A 15075-nucleotide genomic window follows, 5' to 3' on the forward strand; every position below is an offset into this window, starting at 1 on the left:
ATATGAATATATCTGAAAGTCGATTCGGGAAATAGACTTTATTTTAAAAAAATTATAACATTTAAAATCGGTGGTGCCCCGAATTCCTAGATAATTAAAGTTTACATGATTTGTTTAATTACGTAATAATAATTATACATAGAGAAATGATTTAATGAAATAAGTCTTCACATTTAATGATACTAAAGACACGATACACAGCTGTACATTTCGATGAAACATGGTGAAGCCCCAAAATTGCCCTCCCTGGAAGCCTGTGTTTCTGACATAAGTGTAAGACGTCAAATTGTTTACTATTAAACTCGGACAGAGATGCTTGATCTAGTTCCCAAGATAAAAAGAGATCTTCTGTTGGCTCTGACAATTAATCTTGATGGTTGTACAGTCGTCTCAAATTAAACTGAAGGACCTCGGAGTTACTCTGGACCCTGATCTCTCTTTTGAGAAACATATCAAGACTGTTTCAAGGACATATTTTTCCCATCTACGTAACATTGCAAAAATCAGAAACTTTGTCCAAAAGTGATGCAGAAAAATGAATCCATCCTTTTGTCACTTCTAGATTAGACTACTGCAAATGCGCTACTTTCCTGCTACCCGGATAAAGAACTTAATAAACTTCTTTTAGTACTAAATACGGCTGCTAGAATCCTGACTAGAACCAAAACATTATCATATTACTTCAGTGCGAGCCTCCCTACACAAACTTCCTGTTAAGGCTAGGGCTGATTTCAAGGTTTTACTGCTAATATACAAAGCATTACATGGGCTTACTCCTACCTGTCACGATCTTCCTCCTCTTCATCTGAAGAGGAGAGGCGAGAAGGATCAGAGGACCAAAATGCAGCGTGGTGTGTGTTCATGATGAATGTTTAATTAAAGAAAGAACTGAACACTGAATACAAAAACAATAAAGAGTCGTGAAGCTATAATAAGGACTGTGCTGACACAAGCAACTAACATAGACAATCACCCACCAACAAACAGTGCAACCCAGGCTACCTAAGTATGATTCTCAATCAGAGACAACTAATGACACCTGCCTCTGATTGAGAACCATACTAGGCCGAAACATAGAAATCCCCAAATCATAGAAAATCAAACATAGACTGCCCACCCCAACTCACGCCCTGACCATAGTAAATAATGAATACAAAACAAAGGAAATAAAGGTCAGAACGTGACACTACCTATCTTTTCCGATTGGATCCTTCCGTACATACCTACACGTACGCTATGGTCACAAGACGCAGGCCTCCTAATTGTCCCTAGAATTTCTAAGCAAACAGCTGGAGGCAGGGCTCTCTCGTATAGAGCTCAATTTTTATGGAATAGTCTGCCTACCCATGTGAGAGACGCAGACTGGGTCTCGACCTTTAAGTCTTCATTGAATACTCATCTCTTCAGTAGGTCCTATGATTGAGTGTAGTCTGGCCCAGGGGTGTGAAGGTGAATGGAAAGGCACTGGAGCGACGAACCGCCCTTGATGTCTCTGCCTGGCCGGTTCCCCTCTCTCCATTGGGATTCTCTGCCTCTAACCTTATTATGGGGGCTGAGTCACTGGCTTACTGGAGCTCATCGATGCCATCCCTGCGAGGGGTGCGTCACTTGAGTGGGTCGAGTCACTAACGTGATCTTCCTGTCCGGGTTGGCGCACCCCCTTGTTCGTGCTGTGGGGGAGATCTTTGTGGGCTATACTCAGCTTTGTCTCAGGGTAGTAAGTTGGTGGTTTGAAGATATCCCTCTATTGTTGTGGGGGCTGTGTTTTGGCAAAGTGGGTCGGGTTATATCCTGTGTTATCCATTGTCCTGTGTGTATTTTAGTATGCTCCCTGTAAGTTCTCTCTCTCTTCTCTCTTTCTCTCGGAGGACCTGAGCCCTATGACCATGCCTCAGGACTACCTCGCCTGATGACTCCTTGCTGTCCCCAGTCCACCCGGTCGTGCTGCTGCTCCAGTTTCAACTGTTCTGCCTGTGGCTATGGAAACCTGACCTTTTCACCGGATGTGCTTGTCCCGGACCTGCTGTTTTCGACTCTCTCTTTCTCTACTGCACCTGCTGTCTCTAACTCTAAATGATCGGCTATGAAAAGCCAAATTACATTTTCTCCTGAGGTGCTGACCTGTTTCACCCACTACAACCACTGTGATTATTATTATCTGACCCTGCTGGTCATCTATGAACGTTTGAACATCTTGGCCATGTACTGTTATAATCTTCACCCAGCACAGCCAGAAGAGGACTGGCCACCCCACATAGCCTGGTTCCTCTCTAGGTTTCTTCCTAGGTTTTGGCCTTTCTAGGGAGTTTTTCCTAGCCACCGTGCTTCTACATCTGCATTGCTTGCTGTTTGGGGTTTTAGGCTGAGTTTCTGTACAGCACATTGTTACATCAGCTGATGTAAAAAGGGCTTCATAAATACATTTGATTGATTGAAGAAGTAGAAATGCTTCACTGTCCCAATAATTACAGAGGGCACTGTATGTGAAGGTTGTGCTGTTTCTGCATGTCAATGTATATGTGTAGTTGTTTGTGTGTTTTTGATAAAACTTTTGTTTTCCAAACTTTTCCCTTGAGACATTAAAAAAAAAGTAGAAAGGAAAGTGTGTTGGGGAGAGTTGCGTTATTGACTAGAATGGTGGGGATTGGGCATGCAGGCAGCTCGGGTTGGCTGGGTGGTGGGCTGAAATTTGATATAGAGGATTTTTTTATAAAGACAAGTCTTTGTACATTATTATTAAAAGTTCATTTATTAGGCAATTGGTTTAAGACGCAACAATATTGATTATTTAATTATCTTTGATCTAGTTCAGTCTTATCAATCACCTAAAATATACTTAATAATGATATTTTACCTAGCTTGATGACTGTGGGCATTTTTGCTTACTTTTTGTTGTTCTAGAGATGGCTAGAAGGGCCATGGGTCATATTAGATTGTGTAGAAATGCAGGAAATTAGCTTTAGATGACCACCACCAGGTTATGTCCCCCCCACTTCTAAAACCAAAGTTGCACCCATGGTAACAACACATTCACTACACCAATCAGGTGTATGTGACAATAATTTTCTTATTTTTTTTGGTAGATTTCAAATGCAAGGCTCACTTAGATGTTGGTAGCTTCACCAAAATTACAATGAACAATGAATGTTCCAAAAACATACATATTAACCTAGCTATTGATTGATTGATTGTTCAACATTTTCTTTAGTCTTTACAACTTAAGATTTAAAAGCAGGCAAAAACGTAAATCTTCAGATTTCAATGTTAGTCATATTATTTTCCTCTGCTTCATACACATTCCAGACCTAGAAAGGCCTCACTTTTTTAAGTTCCATCCTTGTTTCCTTGGTAGCGCGGATACATTTATTTTTCGTTTTTTAAACAACAAATTGACATCCTTAGTAGTGCTGAGCGATTATCTGAAATGTATATTATTTTTCATTTTTTAAACAACTAATTGACAGACATCGGTTCAATTATTTGAATTCCATTTCGTTATTTTTTCTGTGAGTTGAAGGCCACATTGCAGTTTCTCTAGAGATAAATCAGCTCAAGCCAGAACTGTGCGATGTAGTCGGGAGTTGTATTTTCCAACAGGCCAATATTCTACACATTTTAGCACAGAACACGTGGTAATTAACTACAATGATCATAATCCATTGTCCAGTCTGTTTCTTTTATGCCTGCTACTTTAGGTTAGTGTGGGACAAACACAGAGAGAGGAGATATAAGAATGCGCGAGAGGGAGAGAGAGCAGTTGGTTTATGAGGCATCTCTACCTGGAAATACATGATCTAAGTGATTGATAGTTGGTATTCAGCAGTCATAAAAGTATGCCTTATTTACTTTGAAAAAACTACATTCTGATTTTGTCAGGCAGCAGCTCTATGGAGATGAGATGACTTAGAATGAAATAAAGTAATCAAATAATACAAATGTAATATATACAACTGAATGAAATAAAGTAATCAAATAAAACAAATGTAATATATACACTTGAATGAGATAAATTAATCAAATAAAACAAATGTAATATATACAACTGAAAATTTTTAAAGTTGTGAATAAATTATAAGCAGTTATGGGCAGTCACTACTATCATGGGACTTTAACTGTTTTATTCTATGTTGATACAGCATTCAACCGACAAATGCATAGTACATTCAATGTGGGGGGTTTTATTATCGAAAACTGATCATTTTTTTCTGAAACTGACCTCAAAAAGAACTAAATGCTCAGTTCTATTCCTTGGCCATTCATAACTGATGTATTAAAATTAACATTGATGTATGTTTTATGAACTTGTGGCAGTAACTCCGGCATGAAGTGAAAGCACTGTAAAAGTGGAAGATATAGTATCTCTCCAAAGGCAGAGCAAATTATTTATTAAGGAAATATAATTTCACAAATAAAGACCATTCTTTAGTGTTCCATCTGAATCTTACCTAAATGTCCTAATCAAATGTTCACCATCAATATTAATGGTCATGTTCAGGAATACCAGATAGGAGAAAACATTTTGAAATGGAAAAGAAAATGTTCTTATTGAACAAATTAGTGCCCTCCCCTTTTCTAAATATGTTATATTTAGCTGCTATTGAAAGCCACCCAGCTCTGACAAAGCAAGGGTGTAACCGTGGAGTACAAGGCATGCAGGCTTTTGTTCCATCCCAGTGATACACCTAATCTAGTTTATCGTGGTCCATATTAAAGACCATTAGTTGATTATTCAAAACATGTGTGTATGTAAGTGCTGGACTGCAACACAAGGCTGCACTCACAATAGTAAGACGAGATTTGAAGACCACTGTTCTAGAGTCTGGAAATGAGACCCTGCCTCCAAGGTTGGGTGGGTGGTGTGGCTCTACTGCCCTCCTCTGGCTAAACATGGGTAACTACAACCTACAGGGAGCCCATAGCAGTGCATCAAATCCAATTGTCCAATTATAAACAACATATATACTGCCCGGCTGTATTAGGTTCTTATTTAATATCTTAACTTATCAATTCTATATGAATTAGATTCTCAAATGAACACCATCTACCAGGAGGGGGGGTGTAGCATGCGCATGGGAAACCATGCGAGGTTACACAGAGGGATGCCACATTGAAATAATAGGGCTCCTTTGACACATGCATCGAAGTCCAACACTCAGACTGGAGCCTCCACCAGCATAGTCTCTCACAAGGCACACACACACACACACACACACACACACACACGAGACCCGTGCCTCTACTTTGGAGAAAATCTAAAAGTATACAGGAAAAAAGACAAACACTTTAAGGCCCAGTGCAGTAAAAAACTTGATTTTCATATATTTCTACACCATGAGGTTGGAATAATATTGTGAAAATGATAATGCCCTTTCAGTGAAAGAGCGGTTTGAAAAAACTTGCAGCCTGTTTTGGTGGGAAGAGTTTTGGCCTGCCTGGTGACATCACCAGGCGGTAAATTAGTTAATAGACCAATAAGTTTGAGCGTTCGATCCTCTCTGCCAAACCCAGCTAGTTTTCAATTATCCCACTCCGACAGTCCTAGGAAAATTCTTGCTTGAAATTGCTCTTTGCTAAGAAGCCATGTGTTTATTTGACCATTTTAATTGAAAACAATCACAGTAAGGTACTTAATTGTTACCCAGAAATGATTTGGTATTAAGATAAAAACAGCTGTGAGTAAACAATGTCAAACTACAGGGAACACATCTATTCTCATCAGCAGAAGTAATACATCTTGGAGTACACATTCCTCCCGGAATAATAGTTACTGGCAGTTTACACTTTACAATGATTGCTTGCATTGAAGAGCAATGTCTCATCTATAGGGAATGACAGAGGCCTTTAGTGGCCAAAAGGCCACATTAGCATGGCAGTGCAATTAAGGGCTTCCACCATTTTAATATAGTCAACTGGGTGAGACTTCCAACTTCATTGGCTAATCCTTCCTGGTGACCCTGTTGGAGTCATGTCCAACTGGGTCATCAGGAGGGATCAGCCAATCGTGAAGAAGAAAACGGACTACTTTCAAATGGAAGCCTCAAAAAGGCACTGCCCATGCTGTCAGATTCTAAAATGGCACAGATAGAAAGATGAGTCCTCTATGTTATCGTTGCATTTTGTTGGCAAAAGGTAGCCACCCAGTGGTTAAAACCTCTCATTGCAGAATCAAGTCATAACAGTAGAAAACAAACAACTGTGGAAGTCTCCGGTACAGTAGGCCTATATGACAATGCTAACAATGAACAGATGAAATAGTCATGATTCAGCAGAATTATGAACGGTCTAACAATACAACACTTCTTCGGAGAGAGACACAGGGACATCACTCCACTTCTATACCAGAAAGCACATGAACTGTTTAACTTGTATTGTTTTATTTATGTTGGAATGATAATTGTAAAGTGATAAGAGGAGTTGCTTGGTAAGCCTAAAAGCTTCCTGGTGTTGCAGTCAGGAAGTCGCCACCCACCCTTACTATTCTTTTTCCTATGGTTACACCACTAGCCCAGTTCAAGGATGGTGCAGTGCAATTATATTTTCCCTCAAAGCCACCTTTTCCTCCTTCCTCAAGGCAGACACCACCTCAGTTCTCCATGAGGGAGCGTTGTAGAGCCTCCTGGATCATAGTGTGTTCGTCTGTGGAGTAGTCCTGGAGAGAAGGAAAAGCAAGGCATTAATAAAAGAAGATTTTCTTTACAGGAGGTCCCGAAAACAATAACTGAATTGTGACCAGTGTGTCTTACTTACCACAAAGGTGTCATAAGAGAAGGTGTGTCTAATCTTTAGGTGCTGGAAGAAGTCAGCGCTTCTGTAGTTGGGGTCCCCCCAAGGCATAGAGGCACAGATAGGACACACCTGCAAGACAACAGAATATAACTTCTTCGTTCATCTCTGGACACAGATGGGCCTTTAGCTTGCCTTCACATGTAACATAAAGCAGTAATAGACAAAACATCACACACTGTGTTAAAGCAGCAATAAACATGCACACTCATGCCGTCAAATGTCCGGCCAGATTGTCACTGGCCTTATCCCAATAGAAACCCTTTTGAATGCGGTCTCATGAAATCTAAAAGGTGCGTAGAGCTATGCCTGTTTTTGGAGTAACACACACATTCTGTAACATGATCCTCTCTACAGTGTTCTTAGACCCCTGAATAGCCACATACAGAAGAGACGCTAGGTTTGTTTTACATTACCAAATTCTGTAACATGATCCTCTCTACAGTGTTCTTAGACCACGTTGGCTCCTTGCACGTCTCCCTCTATCCTGTCACCTAATTTTTTCTTGTCTGTGCTTTCAGCCTTGGTACAGTAGCTAGCTGGTTTGATTTGCACTGTTTTTAACATTTACGATAGCTACTCAACCAGGCATTAGATTAGAGCAGGGGTCTCCAACCTCTTCTAGCAAAAAATACATAAAAATTAAACGGCGCAAACAATTCATTATTTCTAGCTTTTAAATATCTTCTCTTATCCTCTACCATGCAACTCTTTCCTGGGTCCTTGGTGTACAAGATCAAATCAAATGTATTTATATAGCCCTTCGTACATCAGATGATATCTCAAAGTGCTGTACAGAAACCCAGCCTAAAACCCCAAACAGAAAGCAATGCAGGTGTTGAAGCACGTTGGCTAGGAAAAACTCCCTAGAAAAGGCCAAAACCTAGGAAGAAACCTAGAGAGGAACCAGGCTATGTGGGGTGGCCAGTCCTCTTCTGGCTGTGCCGGGTGGAGATTATAACAGAACATGGCCAAGATGTTCAAATGTTCATAAATGACCAGCATGGTCAAATAATAGGTCTGCGACAGGTAGCACGTCAGGTGAACAGGTCAGGATTCCATAGCCGCAGGCAGAACAGTTGTACAGTTTCAAGAGATGTTTTTCTCAATATACCATACCTTGTCAAATAATGGTAAATAAACTACTAAGGGGCCCCATGAAATTATATTTTGTATTTTCCAGTTTTAGCCATGTTCCCGCTGTTAGGCCTACTGCTACAGGACGTCATGACAGAGTTTGCAAAACAATGGCACTCAATTGACAGGGGTAATAATCATGACATCTTCAGGTAAGCCAACATAAATTCTGTAGAGTGCACGGTATTATGGGTAAAATGTAGGAAAATACTGGTATTAACTGTAATTGGAAGCCTCTTGTAAAAATTACTCTGTATAACACATTCTTTACAGTAATAACTTAAGCATACTGTAGATTCAAATAATCAGTTTCAGGCTGACTATTTTAGTAAATGTTTTCTTGAAGCAGCTGTGAAGTGGAATAATATTTTAAGCAACTGTTGGGTAGGCACCTGGACTTGTATATAAGTATTTTTATTGGTAGCCAATTGAATTACTGCAAGTTCTCTTAGCTAACCTAGCTAGCTAATGTTTGCTAGCTCAAGTTGACACAAGACATTCCAGTCTGCTCTGGTAAATATCTTGCTGTGCGACCTAGAAAAACCCAGAACATAAAATATGGGTTTCCCTGTGCTGAAGCCGCTGAGTGACAGAATACACAGAGTGCAGAAATGCCTTCTGGAACATGGGAACTTTCATGTGCTTTAATAAGAAATGTGTATTCCATCCGTAAATACAAATAAAATTGTTAAATTACGAGCCTAGTTGGTTTAGACACGGAAAAAGACCGGGAGATGAGTTTGGATTGGTCTGCCATGTAGCATGCTTCTGTCAGTATGTGTTTATTTTCCTTTCGACCACATCATTTTGAAAGATATCACAATAGCCATCGAGAACTACAAAAGTTTTGTTTATTTTCTCAACAACATTGATGCCATGAATTTAGCAGGCGCTATTGACAGATCAGTTGGAAAATAGTGATAGCTTTAGTATTAATCTGCAGGTAGCTAAAGACATGACAATGTTTGTATTGGTAGTCGTAGGAGTTGGGATTATGCCGGTTCATTGTTTACCTACCTGAACAAAAGACTACACTTTGCCAGATGATTACATGACCCCTCAAGTTAGCCAGGTGTGAATACGGTAATCTATTGTATTTCATGAACATGTGTCAGATAAGCGTCATCTAATAATTATTAAATATTTTTATCTGGACACTTTGTTTTTGATTTCGACCATTTCACCGTTCACACCTTCTGTATCCTGTGCATGTGACAAATACACTTAGATGTTATTTCATATACTGTGTGTTTACCAAAACAACATAACCAGCACAAAGGTCAGATTAGGATATAGGCCAAGGACCAGATAGTGTATTTTTACCTGGAGTTCTTCCTTGTTGTAGGCTACTACTTACAACTTTTAGTCTTGAAATCTTTGGTTATTTACTAAAATACTCTGTTTAGCACATGACCTCACATGTGAATCCTTAAAGTGCTGGGTGGGGCTAAGGCTTAAAAGGGTGTGAATGATACTGAATGGGTGTCGACAAAGAAGAGCTCTCCAGTAGGTGTACCAAAACATTGAAAGGCCATTTACTCAAAAGTGAGTTTATCAAAAGTTTATTATTGTTCAACGCAGAATTACTTTCCCATTGTTCCTCAACTGTAGAGTATGATATACCATTTTCTAGCTCGGAGTCTCTACTTTTATCCAATGTAAAAAACACAATTTCAAATGTTGCTACATAAGACCGAATCACATTTGGTGGCAGAGAAAGAAAGGAAAATGTTGAGAGTCTGGTAAAATAATCAGTGGTATTGAGTAAGTTATAGCAATGTTTAATTAGTTATCTAGTGTTAGAAGGTGTATTTAGCCATCGTATTAAACATTTGTTCAATGGATACATTTATTTAAGACTATATTGGATACAGTGCATTTGGAAAGTATTCAGACCCCTTGACTTTTTCCACATTTTGTTACATTACAGCCTTATTCTAAAATGTATTCAATTAATAGTTTATCAATCTACACACAATACCCCATCATGAAAAAGTGAAAACAGGTTATTTAAAAATTAACAAAACTTCCTTACTTACATAAGTAATGAGACCCGAAACTGAGCTCAGGTGCATCCTATTTCCATGGATCATTCTTGATGTTTTTACAACTTTTGCCGCTCGGAAAAACTGAGCAATCGGGGGTGAAGGGCCTTGGTCAGGGAGGTGACCAAGAACCAGATAGTCACTCTGACAGAGTGACTGCGTTCCTCTGTGGAGATGGGAGAACCTTCCAGAAGGACAACCATGTCTGTGTAGCCAATGTGAAATGGCTAGCTAGTTAGCGGTGGTGCGCGCTGTTAGCGTTTCAATCAGTGACGTCACTCGCTCTGAGACCTTGAAGTAGTGGTTCCCCTTGCTCTGCAAGGGCCACGGCTTTTGTGGAGCGATGGGTAACGATGCTTCGAGGGTGACTGTTGATGTGTGCAGAGCGTCCCTGGTTCGCGCCCAGGTCGGGGTGAGGGGACGGACGTAAAGTCTATACTGTTACATCTGCAGCACTCCAACAATCAGGCCTTTATGAGAGTGGCCAGAAGGAAGCCACTCCTCAGTAAAAGAAACAAGACAGCCTGCTTGGAGTTTACCAAAAGGTACCTAAAGGACTCTCAGACCATAAGAACAAAAATTATCTGGTATGACGAAACCAAGATTGAACTCTTTGGCCTGAATGCTAAGCGTCACATCTGGAGGAAACCTTGGACCATCCCTAAGGTTAAGTATAGTGGTGGCAGCATCATGCTGTGGGGATGTTTTTCAGCGGTAGGGAGTGGACGACTAGTCAGGATTGAGAGAAAAATGAACGGAGCAAAGTACAGCGAGATCCTTGATGAAAACCCGCTCCAGAGCGCTCAAAACCTCAGACTGGGGCAAAGGTTCACCTTCCAACAGGACAACGGTCCAAGGACAACGGTCCTAAGTACACAGCCAAGACAAGACTTCGGGACAAGTCTCAATGTCTTTGAGTGGCCATGCCAGAGCCCGGACTTGAACCTGATCGAACATCTCTGGAGCTACCTGAAAATAGTTGTGCAGCAACACTCCTCATCCAACCTGACAGAGCTTGAGAGGATCTGCAAAAAAGAATGGGAGAAACTCCCCAAATACAGGTGCCAAGCTTACAGCGTCATACCCAAGAAGACTCGAGGCTGTAATCGCTGCCAAAGTTGCTTCAACAAAGTACTGATTAAAGTGTCTGAATATTTGCGAAAATGTGATATTTCCGTTAATTATTATTTTATGCATTTGCAAGGATTTTTTTTTTTAAATCTGTTTTTGCTTTGTCATTATGGGGTATTGATGGGGGGGGATTAATCAACCACTGTATATGGCTGTACAGGTTCCTGGTTTGAGTCAGCCCAAGATGATTAACCTGACGATGGGATGATATGCCATGAATATATACAAGTACTTGAACACTTCTCAGTCGGTCACGGGCCGGTACCAGTTGACACCTTTACAAGTTTATGTATTTTTATCAGCCAAAAACCATCAATTACCAGCTAACGGGTCAATTACCGGCTAATGGAAACACCGTTACAGAACTAGACATTCTCATGCCCCCCCAACCTCCACCACCTCACTCCGTGTTTCTTGGAAGCCGCTATCTATGACCATGACAGTGTGGCAGGTACAGAATGACAGATGAGCATAGTGGAGCAGCGCAATAGACTCTTTCACACTCTCTCACAGGGCCCTTAGTACAGGATTTTACAAGCCATCCCCATTTAATTTCCCTTCTTACTTTCTACCTCGCTCTTGACTTTCTGTCAAGCTCATGCTTATTTCTCCCCCTCTCTGCAACCACATCTCATGTTACACTCCTGGCTGAGGCAAGCCGTCATAGACATAGCATGCACTAACAGTAACACACCATCTTTGTCCTCACGTTTCAAACAATGAATGAAAAATGTTTGAGGGAAACTAATTGTCAGGTGAGTCATGTTTCACTGAAGACCCCTTACCACGTGGCGCGTGTCCCGGGCATGCTGGGAAGTGCAGTGCTCCACCAGGCCGTCCTGGTCCAGGTTCTGGTAGTTACAGTAGGGGCATGAGAAAGTGAAGCGGTTCGGCATAGGGCTGGGGAGACAGAGGAGAAGTGGAATGAGGACATGTCACTGGATATGTTTAGGTCTCTTTTGTATATATTATATAACCATGATCCCTCTGGGTTTGTGTTATGTCCATGAAACCCAATCACAGCGTTTATGCAAAAGTCAAAGCCACCAGTCAATAAATACGTTAGGATATTGAGAGCCATTACAAAGTTGAGAACCTATAAAGATGGGTTGATCAACACATACTGAGAGGCAGAGAATATTACACTATGACCATATATGGATAATTGCACAGCATATCAAAGCTGCTGTACCACCACCCTCCACTTCTCACCCAATAATGTTAGGCTGGGTCTGGGCAGTGGTCCTGACCCCCTCCTCAATATACTCCTGGTACTTGGAGCATGCTGCCGTGTGGCCTCTCATCTGGGACAGGCCCACCTGAAAGTCGAGAAAACACAAGGCATCAATGCTAATGGTAGTGCACTTTATTTAAAAACATAGACAGACTTATCCACATTTTATAATAGATCATTCACTCACTTATCTTAATTCCTTTGACTATTCACATTGTTTTACAAACTGACAGACTGCGGGACACACACACCTGTGCTCCACAGCCCTTGCAGGCTGCCATTGAGGTGTGTATGAGGGCCTCTAGGTCAGTGGCTTTGGCCCAGTGGCCCAATGGTGCCCTACAAACGGCACATACTGGCTTCTGGGGCCGCAGGCACTCCTGCAGACAACTTTGACAAAACCTGGGTGGAGGGAGAAGGGAAAGTAGATCGAGATGTTGCAAGTCATTCATAGGCTAAAATGAAAGCAAACATAGAGCCATCGTATTACAGAAGGAAAACGAAACTTAGACGTCTGGTATGACAAAACCAAACATTGATGCTGATTATTGAACCACTATGTTCCTCACTGACAATTACTTTCTTCACTCTGTGAAATTAGAGGACGGTACGAGTAGAATTTGTTTTATTGATAAATTCACTTCCTGATACAAACGAAAGACCTGTCCGCTGAAGACATTGGGCGTTGTAGTTCTTTACATATCTACAGAATGCATTTCTAATATAATTTAACTACAAAGGCCACAATTCAATTGAAGCCCATTTCTTGATGTAAACAAAACTGAAAGTAAAGCATATATTTATGAACATGCAAATATATTACCAACATATAACATTGAAAGCCAAAAGGAAACATTAAATGGCAAGTTAAATATGATTTCCTGTCAGTAGTTAGCTTGCCGGATCACATACATGTTCAATCCCTTAGCTAGCCAGCTCACAACACAGGTATCTTGCTGGTTGACGCCAGACAAGCTCGTTAGCTTGAACTTGGATGATGTCTAGCTAGCTACGTTCATAGACAAAATTAGATATTTGTGTGAAGATACTCACGTATGTCCACATTGTGTTGTGACAGGGCTATCGAAAATCTCGAGACAAACCGGACATACGAACTCTGTCCCGTCCCTGTCGCCCCCAGAAACATTTTTGTTCTGCTGTGCGGAGCTGAAAGACCCTAGCATCGCCATTTCTTCTCTCCTCTGTCGAGTGGTGAAAAGGAGGAGCATCCCTAGCTTTTTTGCTGTTGAAGTTTGACAGATTTGGTCATCTTGAGCTGTGTTCAGCAGGGGTGTATTCACTGGAAACCAAAGAGAAGCAAACGGAACGAAACAGGGCGGGACCTTCCTGGATTTCTCCAATAGAAACTCTCTTTGTTGCAAAACCTTTCGAAAATGTTTTGCTACGGGTGTGTACAGTACAATGGTAATGCCGGAGAAGACAGTGTTTGAAGGATATATTGGCAAGGGTGTTGTTAGTCCAGAGAAGTCGAGTGCCGGCAAACTGTGTCAATATATACTCCACAAACACCGGCTTCGAGGGCAATATAACTTTTATACAATGGGTTACCAATATATTTAAATAATGATTGACATATTTTCATTAACGATTTTTTAAAAATTTTGATTAATTTATTCATACTATTTCATCCTTCCACAAGATATAGTCCTGACACAAATCTAGGGTTGGTCCCAAAGCCAACTGGTTGCTTGTTCTATCGGTTCTGTATCTATGGACGCGACCCAGTCGTTCAGTCTTGTTGTTCTGTATCTATGGACGCGTCCCAGTCGTTCAGTCTTGTTGTTCTGTATCTATGGACGCGTCCCAGTCGCTCAGTCTTGTTGTTCTGTATCTATGGACGTGACCCAGTCGTTCAGTCTTGTTGTTCTGTATCTATGGACGCGTCCCAGTCGTTCAGTCTTGTTGTTCTGTATCTATGGACGCGACCCAGTCGTTCAGTCTTGTTGTTCTGTATCTATGGACGTGACCCAGTCTTCCAGTCTTGTTGTTCTGTATCTCTGGACGTGTCCCAGTCGCTCATTCTTGTTGTTCTGTATCTATGGACGTGACCCAGTCGTTCAGTCTTGGTTTTCTGTATCTATGGATGCCTCCCAGTCGTTCATTCTTGTTGTTCTGTATCTATGGATGCAACCCAGTTGGTCGTTCTCAATGTTCCATTGCCATACTGGCTGGCAAAGATCGTATCCCTTGTTTGCTAGCTAGCCAAATACGGCTAACTTACAGTCAAGTCAAGAAGAATAACAACAGTAGCTGCCTTTGTTTAAATTGTTTTCTTGTGACACTTATTTGGATAGAGCCATAACAATGAGATAATGAGGCGCAATTTTGCCTGGCACAGAAAATGTGCTCTCTAGCACATAGCTCTCCTGTAGTTCAGGAGAGCTCGCCGACAACACAGCTAACACAATCACTTCAAACATGGAAGCTGTAAAGACTGCAAACTAGCTGCATTTCATTTCGTTTTACCTTTTGTAAATTGACATGTCTTTGTATATATCCATAAAAATTATGCCATCTGATTCATGATTTTGACTGGCTGAGAAACGCTGCCTGTCTGTCTCCTACCCAACTTCTACACATTCATGACTACGGGACAGCTGGAGATCGAATTTGAAAATTGAAACAATGTAGCAAGTGTTGGAGAGACAGACAGCAAGGTTTATACAAATATCCACTGTTGAAAACTAAATGTTAGTCGAAAAGAAATTTTAAATAATGTCTAGA

The 15075-nt window shown here is 41.0% G+C and overlaps 1 protein-coding gene across 1 annotated transcript; it reads right to left on the bottom strand.

The window, feature by feature from the left end:
- Positions 1-5289: 5289 nt before the first annotated feature.
- On the bottom strand, positions 5290-13733 carry LOC112226528 (E3 ubiquitin-protein ligase RNF114). Its single transcript, XM_024390895.2, has 6 exons — positions 13384-13733; positions 12582-12732; positions 12309-12415; positions 11882-11996; positions 6748-6855; positions 5290-6649 (listed from the first exon to the last, which is right to left on the bottom strand). Exons 1-6 carry the CDS (start codon positions 13557-13559, stop codon positions 6584-6586), a joined length of 723 nt encoding a protein of 240 aa, XP_024246663.1. The 5' UTR covers positions 13560-13733; the 3' UTR covers positions 5290-6583.
- Positions 13734-15075: the final 1342 nt, after the last annotated feature.

This window comes from Oncorhynchus tshawytscha, linkage group LG28 (genome assembly GCF_018296145.1).
Source record: "Oncorhynchus tshawytscha isolate Ot180627B linkage group LG28, Otsh_v2.0, whole genome shotgun sequence".
In the NCBI taxonomy this organism is placed as follows: domain Eukaryota; kingdom Metazoa; phylum Chordata; class Actinopteri; order Salmoniformes; family Salmonidae; genus Oncorhynchus; species Oncorhynchus tshawytscha.